Genomic DNA, 21,886 nt, shown 5'->3' with positions numbered 1-21,886 from the left:
GGACTGACTAAAGTTGCATTTAGATGCACTAGGTTTGTAATTATTTCAAACTTTAATAACATTATTCTTATTTGATAGTACAAGTCTTTGTGACTCTTTCCAGCCTCACTTCCACTCCTAACACTATACTACCTAGTCTCAGGCCATCAAACTATTTGGTGATTGTTTTCCCCCATGGGTTCTTTCTTACCCTTGTGCTATTGCATAAACATGGTAGCTTAGCTTAAGTGGTCACCTTCCCCTTCTCTGCCAGAATTACTCTCTTCCTTCAAGATACAGTTACCTCTTCTAAGAAATCGGCTCAAATTCTACAGGCCTGGTTGGGATCTTCCTTCGCTATACCTCCACTGAAATAAAGTTTGCATAGACCTAAATTATAGCCCTTGTTTTACTGTTTAAATAGCGGTCACCCCTAGAAGATTGTGAGCTTCTCAAAGCAATGTTCCATTTGTTTCTGCACCCTCAGGACAGGGTATGGTACACAGTTTGCACTCAGTGATCAAATGAATGACTATGCATCGGGTAAACACAATGGAGCATGTATGTAATACTCTTTGGGTAAGATAACTATACACCCTGGTTTTCCCAGGACAATGCTGGCTTAGACAGACATTCCAATGAAGTAGATGTCCACCTCTCAAACGTGTCCCATTTTGAATAATAAATCATATGGTCACCCTCAGTTTGCAGCACCGGGTACCTATACTGAAACATATTGCCCTTGCCTGCCCAGAACCTGATCATCTCATTTTCTAGTTTCTCAATGAATTAATCATTTTTAAAAATATTACAAATTCTCCTACTAAAGAATTGTCCTACTAAAAGAATTCTCCCTACTCAAGTCTGATACCTATGGCCCAAAAGTATAAAAGTAAATACTGTGCTGCAAAATAAGAACACACAGATTTTATTCCACTTTCTCACCAAATCTCTATCGACACCAACCTGCCAAATGAGTGACGATGACACCTACTGATCAAGCCATCTCTCCTCTGAATGAAGGATGTCTGGTTGCCCAGAGTCAGAGCTGAAGTGGAACCAAGCCTTCCCTGCTCACTCTCTGGGTCTGCCAGCCACATATCCACTGCCCAGGGTTACAAATCCATTGTCTTATCTATAGTTTAGAAACCCTGATTCAGAAATTACAGTAGAAACTAATAAATCTGCTGGAAAGAAAAGAAACTTCCCTTTTTCCAAATTTTCCACCTAGAACTTGAAGAAAACATTTCTGAAAAATCAAAGAGAATCAGAATACCTCTTTTTGGGAAAAATAAATGTTTTTGGTCTTTCACTTTATACACACAAATTCTATCTGGACTCAAAGATGTCACCACCATCACTCAAAGAAAAGGTAATCAAGAAATGTTCCAAAGCTCACAAAAGACATGGTAAACTATTTTTTCTCAATGGTGTGGTCTGAAAGGGCTAAGAAAAATATATTTTAAAATCTGTATATGAACAAACCTCAAAACCTCATACTCCCTTAATCACGTCATTTATGAAGAGATTTTACATAATTCTTTCTAATTTTAAAAACATTATTTTGGGGCATCAAATTACAGAAAAAACACAAAACAAATATGAACTTAAGGGAACATTAACCATCATGTAGTTAATGATTTTGTTTAATGAGGAGAAAGCCTCAAATATTTAACCTCTTAGGGGTGTTCTCATTATCTATTGCTTTTCATTAATCCCAGAATCACAGGGCAAAGAAACATAAACCACGATTAGCTTTGACATGTTTGCCCAAATCTGCTCCAAATTTCATTTCAGAACAAAGTTCATGAAAGGCCGGTTCCCCAGGTAAACTGGATTAAATGCCTTCTACAGGGAAATCAAATTAAGCCATTACCAAATGGCAGGTTTCTAAACTGTGTTTTAGGATGTGAAATCCGATTTGACAGATGCCTTATAGACTGTGGTCAATACCCCATCTAAGGAGAATTTCTGTGGTTTCACTTTTACCTATACTAAAGGATCTGTAATATATGGTGACATATATATGTCTGCAGTAGATTGAACACGTATTTACACAGATAAATATGTTTGTATCTCTTTCTTACGTAAAATTGCTGTAAAAAAGTCTTGAGATTTGATTTTATTTTTTTAAACCATTGAGTTTGCATTTAATATCTGACAGACTGATGCCTTGTGGGATACGATTTGGAAGCTACACTCTTTCTGATCTTTACCAGATGTTTCACTGGTGGTGTTACAGCCTCAAGAGACAAAAGAGATATTAATGTTAATTTTACTTATTTAAGCACATCAGGCAGATTTGATAAAAGAGAAAATTCAATATTTTGATAATTTACCAACTTTTCAGAAATGTCCATAGTAGCAAAAATGTCTTGAAGATCATTTTATATTAAAAGCAGGAAAGTTGCATTGGGTTTAGAAAGGAAAACATTCTATCTTACCTTTAAAAATGGGAAAAGTGACAGTTTGGGCAGTTCTACTTTTAACTCAAGGAGGCAAGGAGGTAGAGATATACATATGGCTTGGCACAAGCCTCATCTCAACCCTTCACTGGCTATTCATCCTAGAGAACAAGTACTCTGAATAGGAAGTGGACACTCAGTGGAAAGCCATCTGCCACGACCAGAGTTGCTCTAATATTTTACCTCTTGTCTCTGAATTTTATTCAAAGGGAAAACTAAACTACCCTCATCATTGTCAGGGCATGAATGATAATGAAGATGTACTCCGTATGGTACTAAACACTACCGCTTTACATTTTAAGTGAAGTACAGAGTAGGTTTCTATTTATCTAGAGCTCAAGGTCAGAACTTGGAAGCTTTTATTTTTTTTTTATTTCTTTTTTTTTTTTTATTGTTGGGGATTCATTGAGGGTACAACAAGCCAGGTTACACTGATTGCAATTGTTAGGTAAAGTCCCTCTTGCAATCGTGTCTTGCCCCCATAAAGTGTGACACACACCAAGGCCCCACCCTCCTCCCTCCGTCCCTCTTTCTGTTTTTCCTCCCCCCCATAACCTTAATTGTCATTAATTGTCCTCATATCAAAATTGAGTACATAGGATTCATGCTTCTCCATTCTCGTGATGCTTTACTAAGAATAATGTCTTCCACTTCCATCCAGGTTAATACGAAGGATGTAAAGTCTCCATTTTTTTTAATAGCTGAATAGTATTCCATGGTGTACATATACCACAGCTTGTTAATCCATTCCCAGGTTGGTGGGCATTTAGGCTGTTTCCACATTTTGGCGATTGTAAATTCAGCTGCAATAAACAGTCTAGTACAAGTGTCCTTATGATAAAAGGAATTTTTTCCTTCTGGGTAGATGCCCAGTAATGGGATTGCAGGATCAAATGGGAGGTCTAGCTTGAGTGCTTTGAGGTTTCTCCATACTAGAACTTGGAAGGTTTTAAAGTACTGGTTGTCAACTATGGTTTCTTATTAGAATTATGTAGGGCACTGTACCCCGGTACCCCGTCCCCACCCCACCCACCCCCGGAACAATTACACCACAAACCCAGGTACTGGGTCTTAGTAAAGCTGTCCAGGTGATTCCAATGTCAGCCAAGGTTAAGAACCACACATTCAGAGGCTCTAAGTAGGGAACAGCAAACACAGTGACATAGTCTTGGAAAGATCAATTTCTCTAGGTTTTGTTCTCATCTGAAAAATGCTTTGTGTGGATGAGAGTTAACGTGTTACCACTAATTGATGTTCTTTTATTTTTAGATAAAAATATGTACCTCTCGTTATTGAATATTTCAAACAGGTAGTAAAGTATACAAAATATAACAGACATCTATGACATCTAAATTATCATCATCAAGTTAGAAAGAAATATATTGCCAAATTTGTAGTTCTCTCTCTTTGAAAAAAAAAAAAGATAAAGCAAAATCTCCACATCCCCTATCTTCCTATTTCTTCCCTCTCTAGAAGTATTGACTATCTCAAGGTTACTGACTACCCTGCGTTAACCACATTATTATTTTATCTACAACAACTATGTAACATTGCTCAGTGTGTGTTTAAATATACATAAATTGCACTATATGCATATAACCGTTTGTATATTTTTTCACCCAACATCGTTTTGTGAGATTTATCCATTTTGATATTTATGTAGGGTGTCTGCGTATTTAATTAATTTTAAATTCCTTCATAATGTTTCATTAGGAATAAGCCAGTTTATTGATGTATCTATGAACAGTAAGGGTATTTACACTCATTTTAAAAAACAGAGATTCAATAAACACCTTTTTTCAGGTCTCTCTTCTACCATATGCAAAAGTTTCTTGAGCGCAAACACCTAGACACGGTTTTGCTATCTATGCTCCAACTCTACTAGATATTTCTGAATTGATCTCCAAAGTGTTTATACCAATTTACTCTCTCCAGCAATGTTAAAGTATTCCCAGTTCTCTATAACCTTATCCATACTTAGTATTATGAGAATTTACTCATTTTTTTGCCAGTACGAGGATTAAGTAGGGATTAATAGTTATTCTCAGATGATATTTTCCTAAGGTCCCTACTGGTCATATAATTGTGATCACCCATCAATGCCAAATCTTATCAAAATAACAAAATAAATATGTGAAAAAACCTTCCACAGCTTACAATGAATTTACTTTTCCTCAAGAAATGTCTTAACATGCTTAAAGCTGGCCAAGAATGCATATATCAGTCCATACGAGAGGAATGGGGACAAGGCCCTAGCTCTGTATTTATTTTCTTGCATTCATAATCCAATGTTACTCACAAAGAAAACTGCCCAAATATCCAAGCCAAAGCAAATACTCTGGATTTTGCCAGGCAAAATGCCTGTGGAGAAATGAGTCAATTCATACAAAATTCAAAACTGTCTTTGGTCAGGGACATTTTCATGAAAATCTGTGGGTGGGTAAAAGTTTTACAAAATTACTTTTTGCTATTGGATAAAATCCATCCAGGAAAAATAAGTAAAATTTAAGTGGCAAACCACATTCCCCCTAAATCCCTTATTAACACTCCCTAACCTCCCAACAGAACTGCATTCAATTGTGCTCCAAATCAAGTTATCAGTGGTTCTGATTCTGCCAAAGGAACTCTGTTGCTCTGTTTGCTCGGCCCCAGTCAGACTTTCTCATGAGAGGCACTTACAGAGCACGCTCAAGCTCATTCACAACACACCTTACTAGCAACACTGCCCAGGCCTTGTGCACTCTTCAACTTAATGGCAAAAAGACCAATGGCACAAACATTCTCAGTGTGCGCTCTGTTGGAACCATTACTATGGATACTATTAGGGATGGTTAGTGTACTTTTATGGTTTTGAGTTACACTTCATGCTGTCCTTTTAGGAACGTGAGACAGGGGGTTGGGAAAGAGACAAAAATTCCGAGACTCCATGACTTGTTCTAACTTAAGAATCTGGATACTTATCTCAGAAAAACTTCATAGAATTCTACACTTAAACCCAGGGATGCTCAAATGTTTTGATAATTCCAAAGGTTTACTAGTAAGACTGGGGTTGGTCAAAGCTCAGGGTCAAAATAGAAAGATTCGGTCCCTAGAAATTGCTTTAGTTAATAGATAGCAGTGAATGGACTTGGATATTTTTAATAGGCTATTTCCATATTCCTGATTCCTGGTTTCTGATTTAGCTGAGTCTGCTTGTGTGCCTGCCGAGGGCTCGACTTCTCAAGGCCTTTGCCACTGGCTGGGAATGTCTGTGAGATCGAGGCCAGGCTGGGAAAGAGCACAGCTGTCGGGCTTTCCACTGAAGCTTTAAGAATGAGATTTAGAGAAGGGTGAAGTCGTTTGGGTGGGAAAGAAAAAGAATTCATTCTCTTTTTCCAGTAAGTTAACCAAATAAAAAATTAACATCCCTTCCCCAGTTCTGCTACCTAGAATCCCAAGTGACCTGAAGCCCTGGATTCTGGGTAAGGCTGGGAGTCATAGTCAGAGATTCTGAGAATGCATTCTCTCATGCATGAAACAGAATTTGGCAGGAGGGAGGACAGCAGTGGCAGCCTCTTACTATAAGCAAGCTGTCACGGAGAGCCCTCTCACACACCCCTCTTTCACCATGACTTCCAGAAGCTCTTTGTGCTGCTCGTAGTTATGGGCACCAAACACAGTGGGGTCATCATTTCTTTCTTAGGTCAATAAGCTAAGCTAGTAAAAATGATGACTAACTCTATCATATGCAGAAAATTACCAGCAAATAAACACACGTAAAACAAAAAGTAGCCTGGCTCTTATCTCTTCGACTGCTGCTAACCTTTGCAGCATGTAACACAGAGCCACAAAAATCCCAAAGATCACTTCCCATCTCTAAAAGAAGAACACTTGGGTTTTTTGGCCATGTTACTTAGCAATCATCTTAACCTTTGAATCAACTACCATCAGATTTTAAAACGGTGGGAGATGACACATTTTAGTTGTAACAGTTCTCTATGTCTGGATTCCAAGAGTGTAAAGATTGGTTTTGCAAATAGCAGAAAAATGCATTTTTTTCAGGATGCCTCCACTTTAACAACATTGTCTTCTATTGGTGTACTATAGCTTAAAGAGGACTGTTAAACTGCCACAGCAAAATCCATCACTGCCCACATAGCCCTACAAATGAAGCAGACGACATGGAGCGACAGAACAGTTTTCAGAAGACACAATGCCCGTGATATATCCATTTTATAAGAAAATGGGTATCTTGCAGCTAAAACTATACAGTCTCAGAAGTACAATCCCAGCATCAGTTAGCTTCTCAGAACCCTGCTGTATGTAAATGTTTGCACTATAACATGTGTAAGTCAATGCTTTGTGGTCCTAGATTTGATATGCTTTTAAATTAGAAATCTGAATTTTATAAAGATTCTAGCTAGAAGTGGGGAGTGGGAAGACTAGGAGCGAGAAATCACCTCCCATACTCATGGCGAACAATACAAGGAGAAGCTATTCAGAGGCACACAAACATTCACCTTTTAGCTTATTCTTTCACTGAACTATTTCTATTTTTAAAATTCATCATGCACTTCAGCAGAAGTCAACTTCATAAACGTATATGTCTTTGCAAAGTCTGGGAACAGTAGAAAATGGGGAAATCCTATTGCAAAAAAAATTAATTTTGCAATGCAAAAAATATTTTTCTGGATAATTCAAGCCTTTCTGTTTCTTTCAGTAAAGCCAAATCCAGTAAACTATTTTCAGCCAGGATTAGTCAGAAGTAAAAGGTTGGACTGTTTTCCTTCAGAGACTGAATGTCTTTCCTGCCTGCAATAGGCCTGAGTATTCCAAACAGAGTAAATGGAATTGCCTTCAATTGCCTGTCTCTTTCTGGCATTTTTAATGCAGAACCCTAGTGACAGAGTAAGGTTTTGCTGCCTGGAATGTAATTATTTTTTTCACTCATATAACCTGGCAGTCTCATTCTCACAATGTATCAGCTTCAGGATTTCCTTAAGAAAAATCACAATGTGGGGCATAAAGTAATGACAAGAAATGCAATTCCATTCCACCAGAATTTCTTAAAATTCTTTCAAAAATACCTACCAAGCAGTGAAAAAGCATTTCTAATACTTGCTGCTGTGCTATCGCCTGTTTGGTTTGCTTTTCCATGAGGCAGACCACTTAGCCAATCCACACTCAAACATAAATGTGCCAGATTCTTTATCATCATGACCTACTGTAGAAAGAAGGGACTCTGGCTGGGGACATTAGTCCAAATGAGTTTCTTTTAAAATTGATTTATGTATTCAGTGACCGGCACCATACTCAATATCCAGGGAATACACAGAAATCTCAGATTGTAACTCCAAAAGAAATATCCTTGTCCATCTGAACTAATAGAAAACATATGTGCTTCCTTTTCCAAGAGTTAAGTGAGCTGAGATTGTGCAAAGCCATCCTGTGATCCCAAGGGTGATGCCCTGATTTTAAACCCTGAAGGTTTCTGTGAGGTGTGAAATTGTTGTGAAATCATTTAAGAATCATATTATTCAAAAATAGTAAATTTTGCCAAGAAACAGAGAGAGTTCCAGGATGGATGTTCTGAAAGAGGGAGGCAGGGGAGAAAGAGCTATTAGGCCCACTTCACGCAATACCAAAGGTATATCCCCTTGTCCACTTTCTCCTTATACCTTGCCATGAAATTTCCTCTTGTTAAAATTAGGTGAAATCCTGTGAGATTCTACTTCTGTGGTATCCCTGGGGTGTTTTTAATGCAGGCTATAAATCATTGGTCTCCCAACCCTGGAAGGTACAGTTGCAGGCATATGGGTGCACACAGCAACTTTTACTAGCCAAGTTGCTAAGTAGTGAGTTCCTTTCCAAATCTCAGAGCCTCCCTCCCCTACCCCAATTCTTGCCCAGTTATTGGAGGGAAGGGAAAAAAAAATCACTGAATATTTGTTTTGGAAAAGACCTGAAGCTTGCTGGTGGTGTGGCGTGTGTCTCTCTGCTGTTGCACGCCCACCCACGTTAAGGAAACTTAACATTTGTGCTTGGCTGGCATCTCTTTGCCAAGATTTTAGACAGAACTGACCTCCCCTGCTGGGATAGCCAATGTCCCTTTGCAGAAGAGAATCTAGAAATAGAGACCACTCATCATTAAAGAAACCATCCCTGCCTCAAGCCCAAGAGGAATCCCATCTCTTGGCTACCTAGACCACCACATATCCAAACCGTATACAAGAAGAAAGTGTCCCCTGACCCACCGGTAGAGTTTGGAAAGACACACACATGCAAAGCAAGCCGGGCCTTCCCAGGGAAGGCAGCGGCGGGGCTTCAGGACTCACCGTACACTTGTTGGGCTTCTCCCCGGAGTGGACTCTCATGTGGATCAGCAGTTTGTACCGGGCGTTGAAGGGCTTGTACCTCCGAGGACACCCGGCCCAGAAGCAGGTGAAGTCTTCCCCTTTGCGCTGGTCTATGTGGACCTTCTCGATGTGCCGCACCAGCTCCTCCTGCTGGTCGTACAAGGCGCTGCAGTCAATCCAGCGGCAACAGTGCTTGCCCCCGACGTCGTCCATGTCCCCGTCGTCGTCCAGGGCAGCTTGGGACAAGGACAGCGGCTGGCCGTGTGGCACCAGCTCCGGGTGGTGGAGGTGAGGGTGGGCGTGGTAGGGCGGCGGGGGCCCCTGGGGTGGTGGCAGGGGCGGGAGGGCAGGCGCGGGGGGCAGGTCCAGGGCTCCGCCCGTGAACTCGTCCAGGCGCTCGGTCTTGAGCAGGCCGGCCGACTGGCCATCGGGGCCCGGCAGGCCGTGCTGCACCACCATGTTGTTGACCTGGCCATGCTGCAGGCCACCGTGCTCCAGCTGCTGCATGCGCCCGTACTCGAGCGTGCCACCCTCGCCGTACACAGGCAGTGCCAGGCCGCCGCTGGCCACCAGCACGCTCTTCTGGCCACTGGGCACCGGGCATGGCTGGGGGATGCAGCTGCCTCGCACCCCCAGGAAATGCCCGTAGACCTCCGGCTGCGGGGACATGTTGGCTGGGGAAGCCCTGGACCCATTGATGTAGGCCACCAAGGAGGTGGGTGATGTGCGGATTATGGTATTGAAGTCTATCCCGATGCCATCAGACAGTGGTGACAGCGACAGTGCTCTCTTCTTAGAGCGGGCCGAGTGGGACCTGGTGGAGGAGTTCCGAGGACTAGAGTAGGGATTGTGGCTATTTTCCATGCCAAAAAGGTAGGATGGCAAGGAGTTAGAGACACTGTTGCTGGACATGGGTGTCCCAGGAGGAAGGCTAAGAAGGTCCCCTAGATCAATGCCATTCTGAGAGCCATGGCTAGGGGACAGCGAAGGGAGAGCCCTGTAGCCGTGAGACCACTCTTGTTTCACACTCAAGGCCGACTGACTTTCCGTCAGACTCAAAGTTGTAGATGCCAAAGACTCGCGTGAAATCAGGGACCTAGAACAGCAGCCAGAAAGGAAGAAAAAAAAATAAACATTTTAACAGGGTATGGATTGCTTAAGAGCTAAAAGAACATTGCATTGACAATCCCTTAAGTATTTCCCCTAATTACATTCTCTGCTAAACACACATTCTTGGGCTAAGATAAAATCCAAGGCTTTTAGTTCCAGGTAAATAACATTTTGCTAAGAAGAACAATAAAACCTAATGCTCACTGAAATAATATAACAAAAGAGCTATTGTTATAAATAATCCTAATACTTTAATAGTAAGTAGTCCTTGCTTTATTTTTAAATTTTTTTTTAATGTAAGGGAAAAATTACTGATATTTGTCAGGGCAAACCAAACACATAAGTGTAAAGTACCTACTGTGTGTAGCATGCTACCATAGGATTTGCATAAAACACAAGTCTAAACGGAGTCTTAGCCTTCAAGTAAAATCTATTTGGGAAGGTAACATATAAACTCATTTACATTTATATGCTTAATTTGAAAAAAAAGTCAAAGGGCAATCCAAGAGACTATTTAATAATTTCACAATTTAGCTTCACTGATATTAAGGAATTATTACGATTTTTTTTAAAGATAGCAATTCACGCTTTCAGAATTCAGTCATAACATCAAATCATCCCAGGAAATAAAAAAAATATACAAAATACAAGTATGATATATAAGGTAGTAACAAGCTGATGAGAAGCATATTATCAAGTCAATTAGGCATTGGGGCCATGCAGGGTTTAATCACACTTGCTACTCTGTTTTTTTCGGAGCTCTTATTCTTATCTCAGAGCAATTGTAGGCCTGGAAATCAAGTAGTTCATTTTCAGTATTTCACTTTTGCAGCAATTTCTCTCCTGTTCTTAAACTCCTTCTAAAACGCGTCCTATGTCTCAATATACAGTTATTACCTATGTATCAAAATGGTTCATAATGTAGCTCCGGCCACTTTAAAAGTCACTTTAGAAGTCATTTTGGTTTACTATGACATTGTTGCCTTAAAAATAATTGAGGAGAAAACTTACGTCCCTTGTATGGAAAATTTGTCACAAAGGCAAGACATAACACCATAATCCCCCATTCAATCACGGTGTCTGTCAGAAAACCCGTGTTTATTTGCATGTACCTGCATTGGCTATCTGCTGAGAACTTTTTTCTAACAAAAAATTAATCACAAGAAAATGTTATAATAGAATGTTCTATGAGTCTTCTTAACAGGAACACATTAACTATTTTCAGCTGTTAAAACAACAACCTGCTGTAAAGGAACAGAGGGAAAAGAAGCATTTTCATCCCACCTGTTCCTCTTACTGCATTTCACAAAACGGAAGCCACAAACACCATTTCCTACAAGCATGCAATATTAGCAAGAAAACATGTCAGCTCTGAAATGCACAGGATAGTAAGGCAGTAATCACATCATGACGGACATGATGCTACCATTAAGTGAATTAATGTTTACCAATGACAAACACAGCAGGAATTTACATCCGCTTGCCCTCGACATAGATTTTTTTCTTGGTAGGCAACCTTATATTCAAGCTGAAGTCCTTTGGCAAGCCCCAGAGTGGGTTGGGAACCATCCGTTTTTTTAATTCCCCACGGACACTTTTCAATTATTTTCCCAGCACACTTGCACCATGTGGCTCTTCCCGCAGAGCTCAGCTGAAGGCTCCTAGTGATTGAATGTCAAGGGCCTTTTGGTCTTTTACCTCTGCAAGATTCAGGATTTGCTTTTGGACCCAAACTAAATCAGTAGTCAGACCATATATGAGACAACTGACTTTGCTTTATACCCTGAGGTTGAGAAACGTTACCGAACAGAAAGAACCAGAGCTGTGTGGCTGCGGAATGCACATTCCCAGGTGGTATGTCTGCCTGTCAGTCACCCTGGCACATTGCAGATTTTAAAGCAGTTGACTAACAGAAATTATTTTATCCACCTGTACATATTTTGCATGTAAAATTTTATTATTTGCTTTGAGGGCAGTTCTATAAGTGAGATATGTTCATTTACCCCATTGCTGTAAGATGATTCTCATTTCTCTCAAATGATACCTAAGCATGGCTCAGTTTAAACCTGATCAGAACCCTTTGCAGGCATTTTCTGCAATTCTGTGGACATCTCGGTTTTCTAAAACAGTTATCATATATTTTTCAGAAAGGAAATTCTACCTTCTATTCATTAAAACAAAAATATGAACAGAAAACTCTCTCTTCTATCTCTAAATACCTGATAAGAACAAAACTTCTAAAAATGGCCTTTGCCTAAGCAGCCAGCCTCCCTCCTGAGCAATTACCCAGATCTTTTAGTATTTTAAAGTTGTAATCCAGGAACTCTCCCCCAGTACACTAGCTCTCAGAGTTCTCTTTCCAAAGAACTTATATACTGTCTGCATCATGTCTTAAAGGTAGCTAACTTCAGGCATCCATGGGTGTTACATTCGTCAACAAAATTCAAAGAATTTTAACAGAAGGGAGCATCTTTATGTCCCTAATACCTACTAGAATTTTAGATACATACCATGTATTCAAAAAATGTTGATTAATGAAGTGAATAAATAATCGATATAGTAATAACTGAACATTATATATAGCTCACAAAGCATTTTCCCTACATATTATCGCATTTGATACAGCCTGCCAGATAAACTGAATTTTTTTAATAATTTCTATTTTAAAAAAGATTTAAAACTGAAGATCTGTGAAATTCCTCCTAGTCTCTCTCTTTCTCTCTCTCTCTCACACACACATACACACAAACCAAGGTCCTTACGAAATACAAATGAAGCTGTATTTGACAGACAGTGACCTCACTGGATCACATACATTCTCTATTATTTTCACACTTAAAGTTCACACAAGCTGGGACCCATATTTTCTGTTCTTTCTGTAACAGTATGTTAAGTGAGTGTGAAGGATTCTCACATGCAATACTTGTGCTACATACACCAGTCCCGTGGGAAAGAAAGTGGCAAAGAGCTGCATCACCATATGAGAGCAATCTCCATTTCCATAAGTACATCTGATCCTAAGGATATTATTTCTGGAGACTGGTTAGTTTGGAGATATATATAAAAGGAAAGGGCATATATCTCAGACAAAATAAACCAACTGATATGAAAAATTCAGAAATCAGCAGCAAAGAAGATTAGAGTGGTGGTAAAGCAAGAACTCAGTAATTTCCATGGTGCCCTAAGAGGCATGATGACCAAGTTGGACTGCTTGGTCCAATGCAAAGCCCAGAAGACGTTCTAACGACACAAAGCACATGGAATTCCTCAAACTAATGTTTAAGAGAAAAAATATATACATACACACACATACTTTTTTTTTTATTTTTTATTTGTTCATATATTTCATATATACATTGATCATGGAAAAGACACCAGTCCCATTCTATCTGGAAGTTCTTATCTACCTGCCCTGACAAATACCCCAAGACAGTCAGCACTGCATCTGCAGACAGAATGGCTTTATAAAATGTCAGCATTTAGAGAGCCCCTCCACCCCCATCCTCAGCATCCTTAGTCTTGTCCAACCACTGTGGATATTACAAACCAAAAGGAAATTGCTCCAAGAATTTCTGGTTTTAAAAATAAAAAGATAAATGCCTTTTGGAATGGCATTAGTGGGTGATGGCTGAAGTTTGTGACTAACAAGCTAAGTGACACTGAGCAAAGCATTTAGATTTTCTGTGTTTTAAACAGGAATAATATTTGCAGGTAGTTTATAAATATTCAATTGCAAAATGCAGAATTGCAATGCATGTAAAAGCACTAGAAAAGCTACATATATATTAAACCCATCCAATCTCTTCTATTGATCAACCTTTGCTAGAGTTGGTATATGAAATTACTGTATGAGATTATCCCATTAGCGTCTCAGCCTTGTCATTTATGGGGAAATACTGTATATACAATGCTCTCTGTATTGCAAAGTTTTGGCAATACCTAAATCAAGATGGAAGATGGTAAGGATACGTTGTATTTATCATAGTGGAGTTAGTTAGAAATGGTTGGGAAATTAATCAAGGCATTAGGGCATAAATCTCATCATTGGATTAAATAGAACCCAACAAAGCTAAGGGGAAAAGTGCCTTATCCAAGATAAGCAACCCGTAAAAAAATTCCCAAAGGAGATTCAAAGAAAAACCTATAAGAAAATCCAATATATCTATGAAAACTATGCAATATTATCAATAATTGAGAAATACAAAGTAAGACAAAATAACATTTTACATATCCGATTAGTCAAAGTTATAAAAATAATAATACGTACTGATAGATAAGGTCTGAGAAAACAGACACTCTCATAGAATATTGGTGAGTTTATAAAAACTGGCAGGTCTTTTCTGCAGTATATTTGAAAATATGTATAAAAAGCCTCAAAATTGTACATCTCTTTTAACCTAACAAATTTTACTTGCAAGAATGTATTCTAATAATCAGAATTGCACAACAACAAATTTACAGGATTGATCCAAAAAAGCATTATTTATAATATTGAAATAAAGGGAAACAACTAAGTGTCCAGTAATAAAAGGCTGATTTTAAAAACTATGGTTTTATTAATATACTTTCTTTGTAAAATGCAATCTTGGGCAGAAGGAAGGCATTACATGATGGGTGCCAGAGAAGATTTTTATTATAAAAGTTTGTAATGTATTACCAGAAAATATGTTGTTATAAAGCTATGTATATTAGTAGATCAGTTTAGTGGAAAAGAAAGCCTGTGTTTATGATATACGATGTACGTGTTTGCATTTAACTAGAAATATGTATATCAAAATAACTAACCCATAGTTGTCTATAGGTGCTAGAATTCAGGATGATGATCATTTACTGCCTGGTGCTTTTCATATAGTATTTTCCACATTTGCACAATGATAATAATAATCAGGAAAAAAACAATAAATTTTACAGGTTTTCGTGGAGCCAGTATCTCTCAGACTGAACAGTTCATGCGCCCTCCCCCACCCCATCTATCCCCCAAATCCCCCAATATGGAAAGCACTCAGCTCATGATTTTCTCTCCATCTTCTCTTTATCTCTAAACAGTGAAATGTCTTTACACTAAACTTTTGCCTCTTATTCTTTCTCTCCTCTGATGAAACAGAGAAAATCAATTTAAGGATCACAAATACATGTGCCCCTTCCAAATTGCTAAAAGTAAGTTTCATACTTCACCAAGCTACTTTCCCAATTCCTATTTCTTTCCTCATCCTAAAAAAAAAAAAAAAAAAAAAAAAAGAAAGAAAGAAATTCCATAGAACTCACAGAATACATAGTCAAAAACACTTGTCAGTGCATTGTTAAGGTGTTGTCCTTTAAGAATATAAAATTATGCTAAGGAATCAAATATGCCAGAAAACACCGAGATAATGACTCCTCTCTGGCCAACCCATGAAAGGGATTGCATTAGGTACATGGCTTGAGCAGTCTGTGCCCTGCCTACTATCAATTTCTCTGTTAATTATGACTTCTGCCTTCAAGGCATAGGCTGGACTTGCCACAGACAGGAAACTGAAGGCTTCCCAATGACACCCACCCCATGAGTACAGTTAATTTTACATGCAGCACTCAGCAAGTTTGAGGAGTCCCTTAAGGCATAATCATCAATGGGAAAATGACAGCAGCCTCGCATCACAAAAAGTCTCAGGTGAAAAACAAGTTTCTACCTCCTGAAAAAATTGGCATAAATAAATGATTCAGGAACTATGATTTCAGAGTCTCAAATAGCAGCTAGGAGGACAGCAGAGAGACACAAGAGGGGAAGAGGATAGGAGGAAAAGGAGGAGGAAGGAAAGGAAGAAGAAACAGTAACCCCGAACTGCAAGGCACGGTGGCAGGTCACAGCCCCAAAGAAAGGCAGCAGAGGCACAGCGCAGTTCCTTTGCAAGATCACAGTTACAGCAGGATCCAGACCAAGAGATGGAAATGTTCGATGGGGAGCTTTCCCAAGAAGATAACTTCTATAAAATAAAATAATTTATTTCAAACATAGACACAGTAAACATTGCTTGGTAATTTGGTTTTATGCCCCTTCAAATCTAATAACTTTGAGAGAGATTAAAATTTATCTGAGGGACGATTTCCCTTTTCTATTCCATTTTCTCTCATGGAGACAAAAACACGGCATTTGTGGTTCTCACTTATTCCGGCACCTCATCAGATACTGTGTTGAAATGTTACATAACACATACATGATAGTATGTCTTCCTTAACACAGCATAACGTCTTGAAATTGATGATTTCTGCCTCAACTTTGACTATTATATTTAATGCAGAGAGTAGGTACTTAATAAATATGTGGGTAGATAGCTGGATGGACAGATCGGCAAAATAGATTATAGAGCAGCCTGGAAACTCTGCAACATATACATGGAAAAACAGGTAAGATGGGTATACCACATAGAATATCTGAATTTGCAAGGCCACAATATGACCTACTTCACCAAAAATTGACTGATTTACACATTTGGGCTTCCTCTTTTGGGCCCCAAAACCTCACAGTGGACATTCATTTCACTCACACCATAGATAGCAAGTATTAAAACATTCCTCCCAATTAAAATGACATGGCACATGCTTAGTTGTTAGACACATTCCCCTACAAAGCTAACACTGAAAGAGTTGCATGAGCATGTGCATGTGTGTATGTATGTGCACATGTGTGTGTGTGTGTTCAGGAAAAAAAGGAAAACACTCATGGGTGTGATTATACCATAAAGAAGGAGGAAAAAAAAAGTTAACTTGAGACCTGGTATCTGAAGGAGGTATATTCAGGTTGGCTGCATTCACTGCCCTCTGTAAGCTAGGACTGATCTGGTTGCATGCTGTAGAGACCTGGCTTGCTGGAGGTGAAATGGGTCCCAGTCGCTGAACCATCATGGGACTGCTGGTGACCACTAGATTGTTGCAGCTGCCTTTTCCAATGGACTTGCACTGAGGCCCAAAGCCAAGAGCCCCTAAAAACAAATGAATCAGGTTAGCTTTCATGTCCCTTACATCACAAATCAGTAAATACAGACATGTGCACACTTACATCAGGACCCATCTTTACAGACTGTCCTCAGATCATCTCTTCATTTTGTTTGGTTCTGGTGATATTAAAAAGCTCTCTCTAGTTCAAATGAGAAAGCCATAATACTACAACAGAAATCCTTCCGCAATCATCGCTGACACAAAATGTGCTTAAATTATATTCCTTCTATGTAGAAGTGTGCAGTTATATTAAAAATTATACTTTATATCTTTACTTACAAGGTTATGGTAGTAAGTAGATGAGATTACCTGTAAACCCAATTGTTTCTTTTATCCTAGAATAATTGATAACTTGAATCACCCAACAAGGAAAGGTGACACTGATGGGAAAATAAACTGTTTAACTGGTTTATTTCATTCTAAATCTGGACTTCCAAAAAGCCTCTTTACAAGGACATAGTTTGGCTGTGTCTCTACTCTTGAATTTTCCTCTTCATCCCAACACATTATCTTTGGATACATACCCAATTTTCTAGAAGATCAGGTTGATAGAGTCGTAAACAAAATATTCATTTGAAAAATAGCATAGTAACAACATTAGACATAGATTTTACGTTCTTATTAGTAACAATCTTCCAATGCAGTAAAATTTGGTCCATACCCAAATGGGAAGGGAAAAAAAGGAACCCACAAGAATCTATGTCATTATGGAGAAGAGAAAAGCAAAGAGTTTGAGAGGCAAATACTGCCATGACTCATTTATAAAAAATAAGAATAGCTGACTCATTCTAGACATTCTTTTACACGGATGTACTTTTTCAAACATTTTTTGTCAACTACCTGGTCAACTCTCAGTAATTGTACACTCTGTTCTCACTTTGAGCAAACAAAAATAAACATGATCTCAGTTTTTTAACAAATTAGGCTTTACAATTTTCTCACCAAATTCCTCATCCTTTTCATTGATATATTTGGAATCAAAGTAGGAGGAAAAGTGTCACTTTAACTTTCCTTAGCCCCAGGGGGCATTACTTCTTATTCTGTTTTCCCCCAAATTAAACTGATAGCCAAAAAGTGTCTTTACTTTTCATCTTTTGTTAAAATTCTCTTCCATGAGTCCCCTTAACCACAAGACAAACAAGACCCATGTTCCCATCACTGCAGCCATGTCTCAAAAATGCTGAGAGTCACAGCATCATTAGCTGGCAGAAACCCTGGTCAAGTTCAGCTTTGTGGGAAACCAAAATCAAAGTGATAATTGACTTTCTCAAGGTTACATAGGGATTTAATGACAGGGCAGAAACTGATTCTACTGGAGTATATTTTCATGACACCTGCGTGCTTCAGTTGAGGCTCTGGTATACTCTGTAAGATCATTAGCACCAACAGAAATTTCTCTGATTTTCTTTCTTAGATATGCGAAGGAGAACCCTGCACCCTCCCATTGTATTTTATATCTGATCCATCTCCTGTGCCTTGAAAAATCAGTCAGTTATAGACATCTTGTTTTTAAAACTTGTAACGCAGTGTACCATCAGGGCCTCAGCATGATGCCAGTAGTGGTGGGGACATTGTTATGTAATGCATCATAAATTTAATATCTTTACAAATCCCAGTAAATATGATTTTCAAATGCCCTTTTTACGATGGAAAAAGGCAATGGGATAGTTCATGGCTTTATCCAGTATATATGACACCTGAATTCTCTACCCAGGTTTCACTGCTTCCGGCCATTACTACTAAAAACATCATAAAATGTCAAGTATTCGGTCAAGGTGAATGCCATATATTTATCTAAGGAACTCAGTCATTTCATGCCTGTTTCCTCCTCATAGAAAGGTGTAAATAACTACCTCTAAAACAAAGGCATAGCAGTGGGAACAGCACCCAAGAAACACTGCCTGATGGCAACGTATATTAATGCCTCTTTCATCAAATCTAAAATGCCATATATTATAAGGCATTTTATAAGGACCACTATTCTAGGTCCCAGGAAAAATAGTAACTGCCAATCAAACCAGTGCATGGTGTCCACATTTTAGAGATGTTATGATACAAAATATGCACATCTTAGAAACAATACATACCAATAAGATCACAGAAACATTTATTTTAACCTGTGTTCATGCTCTTTTCTCTGCCTGGAATCCTCATACCCTAACTTCCCACCTAGTGAGCTCTGTGCATCCCTGAGGTCACCTCCTCTGTGAACGCCCTCTCCCACCGCCCACTGAGCAGATCTGACCAGTGTTTCCTTTCATTCCTGGTGACCTCTTTCCATATACCTTCCTCAGCACTTACAACACTTTAGGAAAGGGAACTGTTCATGTGTCTGCCATCTTTCACTTTTATGCTTTGTTTTAAAAAAAAAAAAAAAAAAACAGAGCCCTTGAGGCATCTGCTTCACCTAACCCAGGACTACAATAAAGTCTATCCAGTGATGTTGGAATGAATGAATGAAAATAAAAGATAGTTACAAGAGAACATTAAAGACTGGCAAATTATTTCCACTGAAATCCTCCTGGTTATCTTTTTAGAAACATAGTGCCATTAAAAAAAGAAAAGAAAAGAAAAACTGAAGTCTATCCTCTCTTACCTCTCCACACTATTGCTAAACTCCACAGGTCTGCTAAGCCAGTGGGAGTAGTAATTATAAATCCATCTTCCTGGGCCAGAATTTCATACTGGTCAGGCTGCCTGTATAACCCTCTACCCTGGATTTGTACATTCACGTTATTTCTTGCACTGTAATAAAGAAACATTAATCCTTCTCTCTCCAGCATCTTCATCAATTTTCACATAGCCCATCTCCTACGTCCAAGATCACTGGTCAGCTTTTTCACCTAACCACAGAGGAATGACAGTTTCTGACTGGTATCACAGTTGCTGTCCCTGAAGCCTAAGAACGAATAGTGACTTTCTTGAGAACATGTAAATGTTTGGTGGTGCAGCTCTGAGAATGTTCTGGAAAATGGCATATTTGTCTCACACATGGAGGCAAACGAGTTTGGCCAAGAAGTGCATGCTCAATGCAACTATCTTACTCCAATTTTCTTCGTCACATCAGAACATGTGACCACCTAGACTTTCAGACTACTCAGAATCAGGCAGCACCTTGGTGTGTGGGCTCTGGACACAGCCGCTCTGGGATGGGTGGGCCTATGTCTACGACTTCTCATCTGAAAAATAGGAATCAAATTAATAACACCTCATAAGATTGCTGTGCATACAGCTTTAACAGCTCACACAGAGGACTCAGCACTTTGGTAGGTAGTAGGTGCTCAAAAGATGTTAGCTACTATTGTTGTTACTGTTACGTTTCTGTCACAGTTTTTTTGCTTCCACCTCTTTCTTGAAGTAAAAAGAAAGCAGTCCTTTATAATTCCTTGTACAAAACAAGATAGTAAATAATGCTCTTCAATTTTCTACCCATTTTCCAATGTTCTTTCTGCTTTGAGCCTACAGCCAATTTTTTAAAAACCAGGTGTCATCACAGATAGAAGAAAAGTTTTCAGTTGGCCGAGTTTGAATGTTCTTTGGCTTGTCATTCCTGAAAACAAACCATACAACTTTTCTGACTACCAGATGTGCCAACTACTTGTGCACTGGTTTTCATTTTGAAATACCGCTTATTTTTAGAGACTACACGATATGTTTTAAAAATGTGTTTACTGCTCAAATAAGATCTGAGTGGATGGCATTCTGAGTACCACATACGTTCTGGCCAAAATCACTACACGTGGCGGGGAGCGCAAACGTTTTGCATTTTCAAATTTCTGAACTGAGAGGTCATCTTAGCAGGGGTATGTTTTTAATTAACATCTTCATTAGTTAAAAGGATTCTCTTGAAGCAATCTGTTGATTATGTCACAATTATCACTGCTGAGGCTGCATCCTTCAGAACTATTTGTGTTTATCTAAAGGTTCTGCTAAAAATGGCATAGACAGAGAGGGAAAAAAAGTAAAATATATATGGGGGCAGGGGAGAGAAGTAACCAGAGCTTTCTGGTTGTTACTATTCATTCAACTGAGTTAGCAAATGCCAATCACCAGCCAGGCAGTCCATGGAGCCAACAGTGAGCAAGGGGAATACCAGTCCCCCTCAGGGCCCACAGTTGGGCCATGGAGATGTACACTAAACCAGCCATTTGTTGCAAAGGAGGTAATCCCTGAAACTAGCTTGGATCATATTAAATGACCTTCTCAGTAGTCAAAAATGATCACAGAAGAGCAATTTCTAAATGGTTCAACTTCATACCTATGCAAGGTTTGTGGGAAAAGAAATATACATATCAGGGTTTGAGTCCTGCTTCTCACCTCCACTGGCTGTGTGATACCAGGAAGCTCTGTAAGGCCTCTGTATCTCAGCATCCTGCTCTAAAATGGGGACAATAATAGTACCTAACTCATAGGGTTGTTCTTAGGATCAGCAGGGTTAGTATATATTCATATATGCCGCACAACATCTCAGCTCATGCCTGTGAGCCTAGTACTTTGGGAGGCAGAGTTGGGAGAATTACTTGAAGCAAGGAATTTGGAACCTTGCCTCTGGGCTAGTTTGGGCAACATAGCAAGACTCAATCTCTAAAAAAAAAAAAAAAAAAAAAAAACAGAGAAAATGAGTCAAGTGTGGTGCTGCACACCTGTAGTCCCAGATCTCCTCAGGAGACTAAGGCAGGAGTATCACTGGAGCTCAGGAGTTTGAGATTTCAATGATCGTGCTACTGCATTCAAGTCTGGGCAACACAGTGAGACCCATCTCAATGGAAAAAAAAAAAAAAGAAGAAGAAGTTGCAGATATCATGCCTTTCATCCCTAAAAGAACAATCACACTGCAATCACCAAATTCAAGATAGTTAGCAATGATATATCACTAGTATATGTCATACTGTCTATATTTAAATAATACCCTTGATCAATTGTTTTCCAATCCGTGATCATGCATTACAAAGAAAGGTTTTGAGACTCACACTTGCCCAGTGATTCTGCAAGAAAGGGGGATAGTGTAACACTAGGTCACTGACA

At 39.1% G+C, this 21,886-nt stretch overlaps 1 protein-coding gene across 3 annotated transcripts in view; it reads right to left on the bottom strand.

The window, feature by feature from the left end:
- Window positions 1-21,886, bottom strand: part of GLIS3 (GLIS family zinc finger 3) — a 488,198-nt gene that overhangs the window by 316,022 nt on the left and 150,290 nt on the right. For all 3 annotated transcript variants that reach the window (XM_053573749.1, XM_053573755.1, XM_053573759.1), the window contains 2 exons: window positions 16,638-16,845; window positions 8,759-9,875 (listed from right to left, as the gene is read on the bottom strand). In XM_053573749.1, the coding sequence (XP_053429724.1) occupies window positions 8,759-9,875; window positions 16,638-16,845 (1,325 nt within the window). The remainder of the gene's footprint in view (window positions 1-8,758; window positions 9,876-16,637; window positions 16,846-21,886) is intronic.

Source organism: Nycticebus coucang, chromosome 2, assembly GCF_027406575.1.
Source record: "Nycticebus coucang isolate mNycCou1 chromosome 2, mNycCou1.pri, whole genome shotgun sequence".
NCBI classification, from domain to species: domain Eukaryota; kingdom Metazoa; phylum Chordata; class Mammalia; order Primates; family Lorisidae; genus Nycticebus; species Nycticebus coucang.
The sequence above is the reverse complement of the archived record's forward strand: the minus strand, read 5'-3'. Positions and strand labels throughout refer to the sequence as shown.